This window comes from Notolepis coatsorum, assembly GCF_963971535.1.
Source record: "Notolepis coatsorum genome assembly, chromosome: 1".
NCBI lineage: Eukaryota > Metazoa > Chordata > Actinopteri > Aulopiformes > Paralepididae > Notolepis > Notolepis coatsorum.
This window is the reverse complement of record NC_140165.1, coordinates 197807932-197825315: the sequence shown is the minus strand read 5'-3', so window position 1 is coordinate 197825315 and position 17384 is coordinate 197807932. Positions and strand designations below refer to the sequence as shown.

At 42.7% G+C, this 17384-nt stretch overlaps 2 protein-coding genes across 2 annotated transcripts; both read right to left on the bottom strand.

The window, feature by feature from the left end:
• Window positions 1–521: 521 nt before the first annotated feature.
• Window positions 522–6270, bottom strand: LOC311223874 (homeobox protein SEBOX-like; the record flags this gene model as incomplete). Its single annotated transcript, XM_084308636.1, has 3 exons — window positions 522–1405; window positions 5583–5779; window positions 6234–6270. The coding sequence occupies 3 exons, from the start codon at window positions 6268–6270 to the stop codon at window positions 725–727; spliced, it is 915 nt and encodes a 304-aa protein (XP_084164762.1). The 3' UTR covers window positions 522–724.
• Window positions 6271–8029: 1759 nt separating this feature from the next.
• On the bottom strand, window positions 8030–16483 carry smtnl (smoothelin, like). Its single transcript, XM_084324934.1, has 8 exons — window positions 16408–16483; window positions 15749–16003; window positions 15545–15607; window positions 14233–14293; window positions 13845–13991; window positions 13401–13527; window positions 11167–11318; window positions 8030–9072 (listed from the first exon to the last, which is right to left on the bottom strand). Exons 2-8 carry the CDS (start codon window positions 15927–15929, stop codon window positions 8946–8948), a joined length of 858 nt encoding a protein of 285 aa, XP_084181060.1. The 5' UTR covers window positions 15930–16003; window positions 16408–16483; the 3' UTR covers window positions 8030–8945.
• Between the last annotated feature and the right edge of the window lie 901 nt (window positions 16484–17384).

Sequence of the window (17384 nt, the reverse complement as noted above, 5' to 3'; positions counted from 1 at the left end):
AGATAATACTCCCTGAGCATTAACCATTCCGTGCATCAAATCCCAGTAGGAAAACAGGACTGCTGCTAGATTCCATGTCGGGTACAAGAGTGATAACTGTAAACAAGATGTCATGTTATTCATACTGCACTCCTAGTTTATGCAGCTCCCCTCTATAGACAGCTCATCACTATTGAAAACAAAAATAATATTGAACAATCCCAGAGCGAGTAACGATAATGACCACTTGACACCAAATATTTCAACCGACTTCAAAGCAATAATGGTGTGAAATAAATCAATTTATTCCTAAAACACAGTAAATACAGACAATGAAAGTTACAAACTGTTGACAATAAAATGAAACTAAACTGTACAGGCTGATGTTAAGACAACTGACATCACACACTTTGTTGGACCGGAAGCTTTGATTTGATCACAGACACTGTTGGGTACAGATATGAGAAGGAGTGGAGCAGAACACAAGAACCCTGGTGAGAAGGAGTGGAGCAGAACACAAGAACCCTGATGAGAAGGAGTGGTGCAGAACACAAGAACCCTGTTTTCAACAATAATTAACATCCATTCATCACTGTGTATTTGTAAATGGGTCCCAAAAGTTGTATTTTTACACAGCATAAATAATACATGTGTTGATCTCCCCCACTTTCCAGTCTTAGCTTAGTAGATCAATGTAGTCCCTTTTCTCACAGCTCTCTTGCTCCATATTTATCGACAGTATCATTTAGAATTCCAGGAAGTTGGTGACAATAGCGGCGTTGTAGATGAGGTCTGAGATGTAGCCCATGGAGGTCTGGGGTCCGACCTGAGGGTGGTGGTGTCCCTGTCCTTGGGTCATGTCCCAGTACACCTGCTGGGGGTGTGAGGGGACCACCTGGTCTACAGAGCCATGACCTCCACCACTGCCAGCAGCAACACCTCCATACCTCATCTGGTGGGCCCCAGCTGGGCCCAGGCTCTGGGGCTTGAAGTTCCTGAAACCTGAGCCGGTGGCGCAGACCTCGGGGAAACCGAGGTCCCGGTAGCGCCCGGACGATGACGTGTGGTGGGGCTGGGGGAGGGACCCGGGAAGAAAGCCTGGCAGAGGTCCGAGGTGGTGCTCCTCCTCCCAGAGCAGGGACTCTGATAGTTTCGGGGAGACGGGTGTCGACTGGTGGTGAAGGGATGACGAAGATGTGGACGATGACACAGGGTTGCTGTACAATTGAATCCAATCTGCATAGAACTGCTGTCCGTCGTCACAAGGGTGGTTCTGGTCTGGCCTGAACATCTCTGCCATGACAGTGGGGACTCTGGTTCTGGGCTGGCATGGTGCCACAGCACCTCTCCCACCCAGGACTGTCTTGGTGGGCTTGGACAGTCTGCCACTCTTGATACTCCTGGCTCGTCTGTTTTGGAACCACACCTGTGGAAAATGTTATATCTGTTATCTATTTGATCTTAAAAAATATATATATTTAAAAATTAAGAAGTGTACAATCCACTCCCTCTAGTTTTGTTAGTTTTCTTGAGACAGTAGGAAGGCTGAGAGGTAGATATAAGTGAAAATGGTCCTTGCTGAATTGAACCCTATAGGGCAGTGTTTCCCAAATCAAAGCTTCCGTTTTTATTGGGTCGCCAATAAAAATAAAAATAAATTATTACATTTTTTTTTTTAATTATTAAAAAGCTGTAGATGTGTTGATTCAGTTGGGCACCACATACTTATGTGAATCTGGGTTTTCTACTCTAGCATACATGAAAAACAAATACAGAAACAGACTAAATGCTCAGCATGACCTCAGAATAGCACTTTCAAAAACCAAGCCCAGAATAGATCTGCTGGTTGAAAACTTCAACCAGCCACATACCTCTCATTAGATTTCATTGTGCCATATATGAAATATTATACCCCTTCTAGCATGATGTCAGGTCAGTAGAATTTTTTAATAAGTCAGTACAAATTAATCAGAATGTTGCTCAATGTTGGGGTTTAAGGTTGAAGGACGGAGGGAGGTGATAAGAAATGGAGAGTTGAAAAAGGGGTGAGAAATAGAAAGGATAGTAGAACATGTTTGTTCATTTAAAAGTGTTACAAAATTGTATGTACATATGTTATGAGGTGGTGAGCAACTTAACATTACACTCTGATTATTGCTGTGATGTACTTTTATAATTAAATAAATACATTTCATATACATTTGAAATTCATGGTTTGTTGTGTTCTTTATCAGTAGTTTATAAATGTATGTTATGGCAATTCATTTTTTTTTATCTACTATTTTCTCCCCCTTTTTCTGTATTTTTCCCCCATCCCAATTTAGTCGTTATGCCAATTCCCTTCCTGGTCGTTGCCCGCATTTCCCCCCCACTTGCCGGTCTAGGGAGGGTTGATAGATACTATCACATGTCCCCTCCGATACATGTGGCGGATTTAGGATTGTAGGAGATCCGGGGCTTAGCCCAGATGGGCCCCCCTTTTTTTTTTTTTTTTTTTTTTTTGGGGGGCAGGCAAGGGGTGGTTTGGAGGCGGTCAGGCACGACCCCCTCCACGACAGATTTTTTTTTAATTTAATGAACCTGTACGTGCAATTTCCTGCAATATAGAGCCTTCAATCTTGACCAATAAAGCTGCTCTTTTCACTATAAAACTCAGTTAACCATAACGTAGTTATGGTTAGATTTATATATTGGGGGGGGATATATCATATTTTTCATATAATCAAAAAGTGGTGGAGCAAGATCATACCTTTGCTCCCCCAAGTTCAATAGTGGGAGAGCAGAGATGCTCCGATTTTTTTTTTTTTTTGGGGCAGGCAAGGGGTGGTTTGGAGGCGGTCAGGCACGACCCCCTCCATGACAGATTTTTTTTTAATTTAATGAACCTGTACGTGCAATTTCCTGCAATATAGAGCCTTCAATCTTGACCAATAAAGCTGCTCTTTTCACTATAAAACTCAGTTAACCATAACGTAGTTATGGTTAGATTTATATATTGGGGGGGGGATATATCATATTTTTCATATAATCAAAAAGTGGTGGAGCAAGATCATACCTTTGCTCCCCCAAGTTCAATAGTGGGAGAGCAGAGATGCTCCGAATGCTCTTATGGCCAGGCGTCTATGATTCACTGATACAAAGTAAAATAGTGCAGTGCAATAAAATAGTTAGTAAAATAGAATAAAATAATGCAATAGTGCATTGCAATAAAATAGTTATCATCGTATTTTTTCGGGAGGCCGGTAAGGAGTGCATTACAGTAGTCGAGTTGGCTTGAGATAAAGGCATGGATCTGGTTTTCAGCGTCCTTTTGATTTATAAATGGCCGTACTTTAGCTATGTTTCTTTTTTTTTGTATTTTATTTTTTTATTCTTTTTTAAAACAAACATATAAACAAACATGACAACACACGATAAGATATACAAGCATTAATTGTCAGGGCACATCCAATGAGATCACATTTTGGTTAGTTGTTTTATATAAGATATACCCATAATACCTGTTATCTAAAAAAAAAACCCTACATACATATGCTCAGCTCGAACCCCCCCCTCCCGGACCCCACCTTGAGAAGTACCTCCACTATCCCTCGCACCTAACCAGACACTACCATTATAAGCTAGCTTTTATTCTCTCCACCACTTCTAACCACATTGACATTTTGGATTCATTGAGACCCAGAATTCTTGCTGTAGATATTTCATGGTAAATTACATCGAGATATGTAAGAAACCAAACTTTACGGCACATTTTTTCCGGTTGAAACCAGCGTGATGCGATCAGCTTTTTGGCTACTGTGATACCCGATAAAACCAATCTCTTTAGCTGTGGATTCACTGCAAACTCAAAAACATCATTCAACAGCAATACCGAGGGGTGTACAGGTATATTCCAAGATACGAGTTTTGATATTTGTTGGGTCACATCTTTCCAGAATGCCTTAACTGGTGAGCAGTCCCAATACATGTGCATAAATGTCCCTTCGTCCCCATTTGTACATTGGGTGCATTTGGAATCTTGTTTGAGCCCCATTCGGCACAGTCTTATAGGAGTCAAGTATGTCCTGTGAATATAGTTAAGATTGATTTGTTGATGATCCGGGTTCCTTGATGTAAGTCGGACATTTGCCCAGGCTCCTTGCCAATCAAAGTCATTTTCCAGGTCTGGTATATCCCTCCTCCAGACAGAGTCAAGTTGGAGGGTTTCATACGAGGACGTTAGTAATTGATGATAAAATTCTGAAACAAAACCTCTCGATGTCTCTCTTGAGTAGAAGAATTTGTGGTATCTGTGGTGTTCAATTGGTCTGTCTAATGGAACACCGTGAGACTTCAAACATAGCTCTAACTGTTTGTGAAAAAGCCATGTGGACTTGGTGAGATTAAATTTTTTGCGTATTTCTTTATCACTACAAAAACCCTGTTTGTTAAAAATATCCCCTAATGAGTGTATGCCTTGCTCTTCCCATATAGGGAATCTTATAGGTCGTTTTCCAATTAAGAGAGCATTGTTATTGAATAAGGGAGTATGGTTGTGCCATTCTTGTGGGTTAGGATTTTTTTTTTGTGATTCACGCCATATCCGGATCGCATGAGTAATTATGGGGCCAAATTTTCGTTCACAATGCTTGATTGACTTTAGCTATGTTTCTAAGGTGGAAGAATTAAGTGTTTGTCAACTTGTTGATTGTGATTTAAAGCTTAGGTCTGAGTCTACCATAACACCAAGACTTAACTCACTCAAAATACAGTTAGCAGCTGGATAGACCACAGATGGAAATTAGCTTCTGCTAAATCTGGTGCAAACATATTTTCATGTAACAATGATGAATTGTATAAAAAAAAAAAAAAAAAAAAAAATTAATTTTTTTTTAATTTTTTTTTTAAATAGATTCGGGGCTTTTCAGAATACATCCGGGGCTTGAGCCCAGGTAGCCACCCCCTAGCTCCGCCCCGTAGAGTCAGCCAGCCGCTTCTTTTCACCTGACAGCGAGGACTCTCACTGGGTGAGCGTATACGCGTGGGAGGCTCACACTACTTCCCCCAGTTCCCTTCCTCGCTGAGCAGGCGCCCCGACCGACCTGTAGGAGTCGCTGTTTACAACGACCAGGATACACACCCCACTGGCTTCCCACCCTCTAACACTGCCAATTGTGTTAGTATGGACGACCGACCAAGCCGGAGGTACCGCTGACAGCTGGATTCGATACCAGTGTCTCTGCGGTGGTAGGCAGGTGCTTAGTCCGCTGCGCTACCCAGCCGCCCATGTTATGGCAATTCATGATGTATTTTTGTAAGTTTGGGTCCTGGGGAAACACCAAATTTCTCTTTTGGGTCTCGAGCTGAAAAAGTTTGGGAATCCCTGTATATAGGGTATAGAGATGGGCTACATGTGGTTCCAGAGGCAATGGTCCTAAACTCACACTGCACTATTTCTGTACATTTGCATTTTTATCACTATTTGTTCAGCTTGATCTGAGCCAAAAACGTTTAGTTTAATAATTATTAGTATTGTGTTCTTGACATGCCAAGCATCATTATAAGCATTGAACACCACATAATCTTTATGTTATATATCATAATGAATGCAGTCAGCAACCAACCTGTATCTTACTCTCGGGTAGATGTGTGTGTGCAGCCAGTCTTTCCCGTAAAGTAATGTCTGGGTAGGGTGTTAATGCAAACGCCTGTTCCAGTTGAGACAGCTGCGTGCGGCTGAATATGGTCCTCTTGCGTTTCCTCTGGCCCCCCACAACCCGCTCCGGCTCAGGAGACGACAGAACTGTCTCACTCCTGGCATCTGGAGAACAACCGAATAAAAATAACGATGAAACAGTCACACGACACACGTCATAGTAGATTGTTGATAGAATTGACAGTTCCTTTATTCTGGACGAAAATGTAGACCCTATAAATTGTTTCAAATAGGCTACAAAATGTAGCCTATTACAAGAAAAAGCTAAACGATACCGTAGGTTGACTTTATATTTAGTTGAACATCAAACTTTTTGTGTTTATTATTTAGGCTATTATTAGGCTATAATATTATGATATATATTCAAGGTTTGCTGTCGAACCGGGATGTTTGTATGTTTATATTTTTGGCATACTAAGATATGGCTATTTGAAAGAGGAAATATGAATGCAAACATCACTATATTAATGTAAAAAAAATGAATGTTGGAATGCTAAATTGACATGTAACAACAACTTTAATTAAACGATTTAATAAAACGATGATGTCCCCATCTTACCTTCTTGGTCTCCTCCAAACAATGCATTAAAATCCATGTCTTTATGCTCATTCTGCTTGAGCAAATGGAAGTCTGCGTTCATGAAAAGGGTCATTATTATTATTATTATTATTATTATTATTATTATTATTATTATATTATTATTATTATAACTCCATAGAGTGAGAAAGAAAAACAAGAGTAGATCTCCACAAGTTCGTCATATAGTTGCCAGTGCTGAGAGTTGACCAGACGGAGGGATGACTTCTTATAGGGAACCTCCATATACCCACACAGCCAAGCTGCGCGCGCACGTCCAGGTGTTATTCTGGACTATTATAATGGTTGATGCCCACGGCCACTTGTGTCTGTAGTTCAATGCTAATCCCCAAACTGCTGTGATTGAATGACGGGGAGATGAAAGGACAGTGGTTTCCGCTGCTGTATTGTCTGTCACTCTGTCCGCGCGTCGCCTGTCAGAACCTGGACCATCCACGGTGCCAAGGACCCCCCGCGGAGATCACTAGCGCGCAAGGAGCAACAAAAGGCACGACTCGACTGTATCATCAGCTCTACACGTAGTCCCATCAACTGATTGAGATTAAGTTATATTGTGTCCGCTATTTCACTATCTCTGTATCCGATAGGTTTACACATACTGTATCATGCAGAGCTTTTATATACCAGGTTCTTTATTGTGTAGACGGAATTGTATTGTACGGAATTGTATTCAAGAGCTCTAGTATAGGAATGAATTACAAATTGCGGTTTTTCTTTATCAAAAGCCCGAATAAAATGTCATGTAACATTTCTTAGGCAAATAATCATTATTTTAAAATCTCAACTGACAATTAGCTTGATTCGGGATGAGGCCAGGCATGTTTGTGCAGAAAACAACAACTCGCGTCGCTACTTCACACAGCTTGACTTCACACGTCTTCTTCCTGTGTATTGAGGTCGACTAGTCACTAGTGAACAATTTCCAACCGTGTGACCAGCGGTCTACACCAACTAACATGGCGCACTTCATTTACACTTCTGACACACACTGTGGGGGTCTCTGGGAATACACAATAGACTTATGGCACCTTCCCATCTCAACACGGTTACACACAAACATAAACCAGACGATCCCATTTCAGACCACATCTGTTGTGTGGAATCCCACAGGTGTCTGTAATGGTTGAATTTGAGGAGATACCCAGCAGTGGAGAAAGTGAAACATACGATTAGAAAAGTAACTTTGAAACATAGTTTATATCGATGGGGCAACTTCTAGTGAATTAAATGGTGCAATTAAACTATTGCCCACTTTCTGGGGACCAACCCATGTTGAGAACCACTGTTTTATGAAATTAATTATATAAATTAATTATATAAAAGAAAATGGAAAAAGACAGACCTATGAGTTTAATTTTACTTTGACATATCCTGTGGTCCAGAGGTCCAGTGAAATTATATATGGTTACTACCATATACCTGTATCACTAATTCACTGTACATATTATTACTACAACTATGTACAAATGTACATACATCTGATTACCACTATACTAGTACTCATTTATATATGGTATACCCAGTTTAATCACTTTACTATTTGTTGCATTTACAAACATTTGCACTCTGGTTGGATGCCAAAATTATTTTCGTTTTACTGTTGTGCTGTAAATGACAATGCATTTGAATATAATCTCATCTAATCTAACAATGTTTGGCTATATATAATTTGGTTTGAAAATTTACACATAATCCGGGGTGTGAAACAAAGGGCACTTTATTATTTTTTCTTTTTACACACAAAAATGAAACCGGCCTACAAACTGCAATGTGAAGAACACAGAGACAGCACATCACCAGGCTGTGTATGTATTTGCCTCTCTGTAATAAATTCCATTTTAAAAGAAGATGTTTATTATACTGTGTGCATGCCTACTTAGCCCCTTACGTGACCGCCTACTATGTCATGCATGTTTCACAGATGGTGGCAGGAGGCAGCTATAGAATTGAACTGTGCCACAGGACAATCCTTAGATGAAAACAATTAATAATCATGTCCACAATAATAATAATAATTAAAAAAAAACTATCCACAAAGTGATGCTTAGTATAGGCCATTGTGAAATATATATCCCCTTTTTCCTTGGTGCAGTGTTAAACTGTTGAGTTGAAAACTCCTATGTGTTTCCACACATTCTCAAACGAACATAATTATATATAACACAACTATTTGTCTTTCTTTCTATGATGTGAAATATAACTTCTAGATGAACACCAAACATACATACACACACATACCTCATACACAGAGACTCTACAATCCTCTTCAAAACATTTTCTAACAACTAGGACATGTAGGTACAACATACACAAGCAATTCTATCTACATGAGATCATGTCTGTATGTATCTGTGAACAGAAGTGTGAGCTCTTCACTCAAGTGGGCTTTTTGCTGCAGCATGTTGAGTTATGTGCTATCTTTACCACCAGGGGGCAGTCTAGTCCTTTCAGTGTGTTTTGTTCTTCCTGTACCATCAACAGCTCTGCCCAGAGGAGGTTGCAGTAATGGTAGATAGAATGAGTCAGTTTGGGTAAATAGTGACGACAGCGAGGAAGAAGCAGAGGGTTGCCAAGTTCAAGTCTCAATTACAAGCTCACAGAAGTTGGTTGGGTTGCAATGGGGTTGAGATCCTGATTGACCAAAGCTGTGTGGGTTGCCATGTTGGGTCTCCTTCACTCAAACTTGCGTAGGTGGTTGTAGAGGGATTGGACATAGGTGAAGACACACATAGGATCTGGTTTACGCCCCATGATCATCATGTCCTCCACCTCAATCAGACGGTCACAGCTTGCCTTCACCCTGTGGACCAGGGACAGAGACAACACAAGTCAGGGACAGAGACAACACAAGTCAGGGACAGAGACAACACAAGTCAGGGACAGAGACAACACAAGTCAGGGACCGAGACAACACAAGTCAGGGACCGAGACAACACAAGTCAGGGACAGAGACAACACAAGTCAGGGACCGAGACAACACAAGTCAGGGACCGAGACAACACAAGTCAGGGACAGAGACAACACAAGTCAGGGACAGAGACAACACAAGTCAGGGACAGAGACAACACAAGTCAGCGACAGAGACAACACAAGTCAGGGACCGAGACAACACAAGTCAGGGACCGAGACAACACAAGTCAGGGACAGAGACAACACAAGTCAGGGACAGAGACAACACAAGTCAGGGACAGAGACAACACAAGTCAGGGACAGAGACAACACAAGTCAGGGACAGAGACAACACAAGTCAGGGACAGAGACAACACAAGTCAGGGACAGAGACAAACACAAGGCAGGCCAAAGGAGGGAAACTTTCTATTTCATGTTAATTTATTCATTCAAGGTTGCTTAATAATTATCTTGAGATGTTGTTCAATATAGCAGAATCACAAGCATACACTACAGTGATGGCAGTTACGACTAAATAGAGAATACAGACTCCCATCTTCACCTTTCTTTCCCTCTACTTCTATTCATATTTTTATATTGTCCCATCATTTATATTTGTATTACCTATATTTATTGTCCATTCCTCTATACCTGTACCCCCACTCCCCTGTGCTGCTATGACACCTGCATTTCCCCAATGGGATCAATAAAGGAATATCTTATCTTACATTATACCACTCATCCTCACTCTGTCTTGGGGGCTAGGCTCCAGGTCTGACTGGAATGCATTATATGTTCATGCCTGCACTAGTGGTTTCCATAATATCTGACCAGTCATGCCTAATGTATCTGTCTGTATGTATGTGCAGCACAATGACACCAGGCTAAATAAATGTGCACACTTAATAGTAAATGTGAATGGATGGAAAGATGGAAGGGCAAGAGGATTATCTTAGGAGTCCTTGTGGAAGAGAGAAGAGAGATATAAGGTAGGATACCATAGGGAAAGAGGGAGAGAGAGAGATAGCAGAAGGTGGTATGTGTTGATGTACATGGCCAGCTGGCTCACACTGAGCATTACAGACATTATAGCAGAAGTAGAATGGAAATTGTCATCTAATTGACCTATCTCAAGCCCTGCCCTCTTTTCTTGATCCTCCAATCACATCAGTCAGCTTGCACAGACAGGAGTGTGACCACATTGACTTTGCATTGGTTTGTGGCTACCTAACCAGAGCTGGTATGAGGAACAAATCAGAACTATGCCTTTTAACTCACTCCTGCACTAGAAATACTATCCTCTAATTGAAGGACGTACTTTTGAATTGGCTAAGGTGGTAGTTTATCTGTCTATTTGGCAAGCACAGGACTTGTCAGCTTGGAGAATGGAGGGAGCTATAATCTTTACGAGACCTAATATGTCTGTGTGTTGTGTGTGTGTGTGTGTGTGTGTGTGTGTGTGTGTGTGTGTGTGTGTGTGTGTGTGTGTGTGTGTGTGTGTGTGTGTGTGTGTTTGTGTGTACACTTTGGTGGTATCTCCATAGGAAACATCTGTTTCAGTTGGCAGTGTTTCAGGTAAAGCTCTTCTGAGTGCTGGTCATGGCTGCTGTTGTTGCTTTATAGACCTTTTAAAACCCATCAGCCATCTCCAGCATCCAGAAAAATACAACTCGCTCATTCACAGTCCAATTGACACGATTTTGGTCAGACTCAATTATATATTATGTCAGATAATAGGAAAACAGTCTAGGTTGAATATAACCAGGGTTGTTTTTTAATGTCACGTCATTCTATATCCCTTTCCTCCTTTCTCCTTCCCTCTCTTTCCCTCTCCTTCCCCCTCAAGAGCTCAACTTCCTCGTGTCAGGCCGGTCATTTATATACGATTTCTTCCTTGAATAAAGGTCCAATAAAAAAATACATTGACACCTGGAGAACATGAACAGCTGGAGGGCGACCAGTGTGTAATAAACCTCTCATTATGATTAATACTGCTGCCACTTACTCTGCAGTTCCGAAGGCCAATTCAAAGTTGTGTTTACGGTTGGCGGGGGACAGAGCGCTGTAGTCAAACTCTGCAGGGAAGAAGGAGTGGACCAGAGCACAGAACGCCATGCCGTCACTCCAACTGGATGAGAAGTTCTGCATGTCTATGTTCTGCAGAGAGAGAGAGAGAGAGAGAGAGAGAGGTGGGGCGGGGGGGTTATTTATGTGTGGCATGGGTATGTGGGTGTCTGTCTGTGTGTGTGCATTTTCCTTTATGAGTACATGTGTCTGTAGGTGGGGGGTGGATTGTAAATTAGTTTGTGTGTGTGTGTGTGTGTGTGTGTGTGTGTGTGTGTGTCTGTGTGTGTGTGTGTGTGTGTGTGTGCATTCACGTGTTTGAATGATTACGTGTTTGTGTGGTGTAGGGTTTTATTTCACAACGAGAGCCAATAAAAGAGATCCAAGAACAAACCAGACATAAGAAAACAGCTTGTAAAAGTGATTGGAAGCCTATTCTATATAACTTTATTAAGCCATTGCCTCGTCGACGCTCACTGTCCCAAATATTATAATGGCGAAAACAGAAAACAGAGCTCTCCTCTGCTCTCCTCGCGTCCTCCTCTGTCCTCTCTTCATGTCCTCTTTACATTTTCTCTTCTATCTCCTCATGACCTCCTCTCATCTCCTCTCCTCCTCATGTCCTCTTCTCATCGCCTCTCTTCTCTCCTCATGTCCTCTCCTCATGACCTCCTTTCATCTCCTCTCCTCCTCATGTCCTCTTCTCATCACCTCTCTTCTCTCCTCATGTCCTCTCCTCATGACCTCCTTTCATCTCCTCTCCTCCTCATGTCCTCTTCTCATCACCTCTCTTCTCTCCTCATGACCTCATCTCCTCTCCTCCTCATATCCTCTTCTCATCGCCTCTCTTCTCTCCTCATGTCCTCTCCTCATGACCTCCTCTCATCTCTTCTCCTCCTCATGTCCTCTTCTTATCACCTCTCTTCTCTCCTAATGTCCTCTCCTCATGACCTCATCTCCTCTCCTCCTCATGTCCTCTTCTCATCGCCTCTCTCCTCTCCTCATGTCCTCTCCTCATGTCCTCTCCTCATGTCCTCTTCTCATCTCCTCTCTCCTCTCCAGACTCCTCATATCCTCTCTTCATGTCCTCCTCTCATCTCCTCTCCTCGTGCCGTCCTCTTATCTCCTCTTTCTTATTTACACTTATTTACTACAGTAAAGTTTATTTTCATTTTTATATTTTTCTCTCTCTCTCTCTCTCTCTCTCTCTCTCTCTCTCTCTCTCTCTCTCTCTCTCTCTCTCTCTCTCTCTCTCTCTCTCTCTCTCTCTCTCTCTCTCTCTCTCTCTCTCTCTCTCTCTCTCTCTCTCTCTCTCTCTCTCTCTCTCTCTCTCTCTCTCTCTCTCTCTCTCATAATACCAATGCACTGAGCCATGACCCAAACAAACACACACACACAGACAGTCACACACACACACACACAGACAGACACACACACACACACACACACAGACAGACAGACAGACAGACAGACAGACAGACAGACAGACAGACAGACAGACAGACAGACAGACAGACAGACAGACAGACAGACAGACAGACAGACAGACAGACAGACAGACAGACAGACGCACGCATGCACCCACACACAGCTCTGCTATATTGCAGAACAATGGACATGATGTATCTAATTAGCACATTAGCACTGGATGGATGTGCTAACAGGTTAAGGCCATGGACCAGCAAGGAATTAGAAAAGTTTAACTCAGATCAGCTGTATAGTATTTAAATCCGGTCAAAACCTTTAAACCTGCGTGGAGCCCTTGGTGTTACCAACATCTCTCCTGGCATCCTAATAGGTTGTGTTTTGATATCCTGTGGTTTTAAAACTGAGATGTATGAATTCAGGATGTCACTGAACTCAGAGATTACTTTAGTGAATGTCTGACTAGGCTTACATGCTGATTGAGCTCCACTCCAAATGAAAAATAAAGTCAGACAAGAAGATAGATACCAATTTCCTCTCTGTGCATTCAGTGGAAAGCTATCCAGCTGCAATCTAGCCTAGCTTAGCACAAATGAATGGAAGCGGATAGGGACAAGCTAGCCTTCCTACTGAGGAAAGCCTGATGCATGTATTGATGATGATGGTAATATGCCAAGAAGACCAATCACCCTCCAATGCACAGGTGGCAGCGCAGACCCTTTTGCATTCAATCATACTGCTTTATCTCACCTGGTAGCCTATGGTCTTGGAGCGACACCACTCTAGAAGAATCTGCTTGATACTGCTGGCGCTGGCTACTCCAAAGCTCTGAGAGCGCTTCAGCGGCTTAGATTTAGAGTCCACTGGCTTGGGGCGGCTAGAGGGAGGGAGAGAAGACGGAACAAAGAGAGATCAGGTCAAGTGTTCCTTTATTAATCCCCCTGGGAAAATTCAGATGTTATATCGGCATGGGAGACGGGGGAGGAGACGTACTGTCAGGGGAAAAAAGATGATAATAGATGTGATCAGTGAGACAGAGAGAAGTTGTGGAAGGCGTCCTGAATCTTTGAGTGCATGATTCAGAATGACAGTTGAGAATGAGGAATGAATTTCAATTTCAATGAAAGAAGAAAAAAGAATCACTTAGGAAATGGGGGGAGGAGTGGGAGTGGTGGGCAGAGGACAGGAAGCTACCTGCTGTTGGCCTCACAATCCAGCCTTTCAAAGATGGAACGACGGGCTTGAGCCCCGATGTTACGTGGCAGAGTCTGTGACCTCACCAGCTCCCGCCTCCTCTCCACGCCCCGCCCAGAAGCGATGTCACCGCCTATGTCACTGACCCTGCAGGACGAGTCAGGAGGTCAAACAAAGCAACACGCTTGAACGGTTTTAAAATGCATCCTCCTTCCAACTCTCATGATGATCCAATCTGAATATGAGCCCCAGCTGAAGCCATAATGCGTATGGTTACTACATAGGTATTACTTACAACCAAGGTAGGAGAATCTAAACTTTAACTGTAACAGGAGGTATATTTACTGTAACACGAGGAATGTACTGTTAACAATCACATCCCACTCACCTGTCATGTTGGGGTATCCCAGAGTATGTCACTGACCTAGTGGGGGCAGAATACGCCTTGTCTGCAAAAGTACAAATCACACAGCATGTCCATTGTGTCCGTTGGGGAACAGTACATAATTATATCAAACACAGCTCAGAATCACAAAGAGGTTGTTAAACTATCAGGGTGCGGTTACACCTTTCGTTTCATTTTCGTATCATTGTCATATGCGTTTCGCCGCGACGTTGTGCGCCTCGAGTCACACTTTCGTTTTTTTCACCCGAGCACACTGATGTAGTACACTGCCAAAGCAGTAGGTGGCAGTAGGTGGCAAACATGAAGGCAATTTCAACCAATCAGAACTTGAATGTGCCAATACACTTCCTGGAAGCTCCAGCAAAGAAAATGTCAATAAGGCAGGCACCTATGCCGCGCCACCATCTTGCCTATTTACTCAATGCAGCAATTCTTTTTCAGCAAAGCCTAATAAAAGTGCAATAAACAAAACGGATACATTCACTGTGTGTTCTGCCTGTCATTTGTTGATGAAACAAAACTAACATCAACACAAGTGACCACCAAGAGCGGATAGTTTAGTCTAAAAAACTATCGGTAGCATTGTTAGCTGCATGCTAACGTCAATGGAATTTGCCATTATAACAGTATAGCATTGTGGCTAGAAGCTAACGTTAGCTCACGCTACTTAGCCAGCACCAAACTGATGATATCGGGAGCTATCAGTGGTTAGATAACATTAGAGACAACGCTGTGTGTATTAAACAAAGGTGAATAGATGACTGGGCCATTTTGTTTAATGCTTGTTAAGTTGAAAGAGGAGCTTTGAGCTAACAGGGTTTGATAGCTAACACTAGCTCATGTTATCCAGTGGCAGTGCCAATCGGTAATGCTAGCAGAATGAATGGATGTAAACTTTCTTTAACATATTGCATATGGGTACAATACAATACGGCTCAATACAAACAATTGTTAAGGGAATGCAGACTGTTGTAGCTTGGACTGGGGTCCTTATAACAATAACTTGACAACACATAGTAGCTGCAGCTATTTGGTTTGGGACAGCTCTCTGTCACCGGAAGGGCACGCAGATGGTATCTACTGCGCATGGGCGTTTTCGCAACAACGGCTCATGCAGACTACACGCTGTTGTCTGCGCGTTTTTTAGCGTTTCTCCAAAACGCAAACACAATTTTGCGTTTTAGCCGTATCCACAAAAAAACGCCAAAAAACGCATTTCTGTGTAATAGGGACATGAAACGTATTCAAAAACGTATAAAAAAAACGCCACAAATACCCATGGCCTCAGACTCACCTTGCAGTCGTGGTGAGCCCAGAGATCTGACAGGACTTGGAGTCCATGCCTTCACAGAAGATGCTAATAGAGACAAAGAGAGGTACATGTTAGAGGAGGAGGGGGGGGGGGGGTGCATTATGCATGCCCTCTATCATATCACAGTTGTATATTTATGAAAAAGGACATATTGACAGGCTGAGATTGCTATCTAGAGAAACTCACCTGGTTGATTAGGCGACTCTGCTCTTGGTTGAGGCTGGCTGTTGTCAGCAGGTGGTTGGTTTGGGGGTGAGTCCTCTGTGAAAGGTGAGGGCTGGGAACCAACGGGGCTGCTGGGAGAGTCGGAGGCCTTCATTTCGGCCATCTTGGTTGTGGCGGTGATGGGAAGGTGGGGCATCCGCATGGCAACGGGAGCGGTGTACTCATGTGGACGATCATTGTGCGGGGAGATCTTTCCAAGTGCAGATGTAGAGTTTTCTGTTTGGACAACAATAATAATAATAATTACACACACACACACACACGCACGCACGCACGCACGCACGCACGCACGCACGCACGCACACACACACACACACACACACACACACACACACACACACACACACACACACACACACACACACACACACACACACACACACACACACACACACACACACACACACACACACACACACACACACACACACACACACACACACACACACACACACACACACACACACACACACACACACACACACACACACACACACACACACACAGTAGTGAGCTTTTCATTCCACAACTGACCCAGTAACTCCTCACCCAAAACATTGCCCCTTGAGTGATACTTGAGTTCAGCTGTAAATGTGACATGTGACAGTTGTGGCGTTTACCTGTGACAGCAGAGTGTCCATTCTCCAGGCCAGAGTGTCTCGGAGCTGGATCCACTTCTATAGGCTCCTCTCGCTCGATACTCTGAAAACACACACACAGAGGATCGTAGTTAAAACCAGACCGCTCTACTCAACACACTTCTTCTACTTCTTTCAATCTTTTAATAGGGAATGAGTCACGTTGCAGGACCGTTTATATCCTAATCTGTTGTGTTTGGAAGACAGACAAAGAGTTGGCTTATATCATATCTTCTTGTTCAAACGTTAAGGAAATCCAGATGTTTATTTGTTTTTCTGAACCATTGTTTCGGGATCGTTTTCATATTCAATGGACCTATCTCAAGCCCGCCCCTTTTTCTTTATCCTCCTTCGGACAAACGGAAACAACAGTTGTGATTCGAGGATTAAGAAAAGAGGGCAGGGTTTGAGATAGGTCTATTGGACTTCTCTCCCGGGATGGAGAACCCAGACACACAACAGAACACAATGAGCCAGAATGGAATGGAACAGAACAGAACTACCCCAAAACAAATGCCTTTCCACAACAGCACAACACAACTCAACTTTACGACTTGGTCCTCATTAGTCCAGAGCCTCGTAGGGCCTATTAATACAGCAGCTGAGAGTGAGAGGCCCCAGAGCTCTGTGCTGTGTGCTTGTCTCCTCCTCTGATAAGACTTGATAAGCTTTTATCAGGCACCATCGTCACAGACACACACATAATCAGTGACAGGGGAACAGCCAAAATAGATCGTTTTTAGTTTTAGTTTAGTAAATTTTTCGCACAGTATAAAACAACAACTAATTACAATTATAATAATTAATAACAACAACACAATAACGACAACTGTAAAGTACAAAAGATATACAGTGCAGGAAGAGGCAGAAAGGCCAAGCAGGTTTATAAGAAACCTCCACCTATAACCACCTATAAACCCAGTCGATTTGCTCTCTCCAGCTCAAATTCTCATCAATAT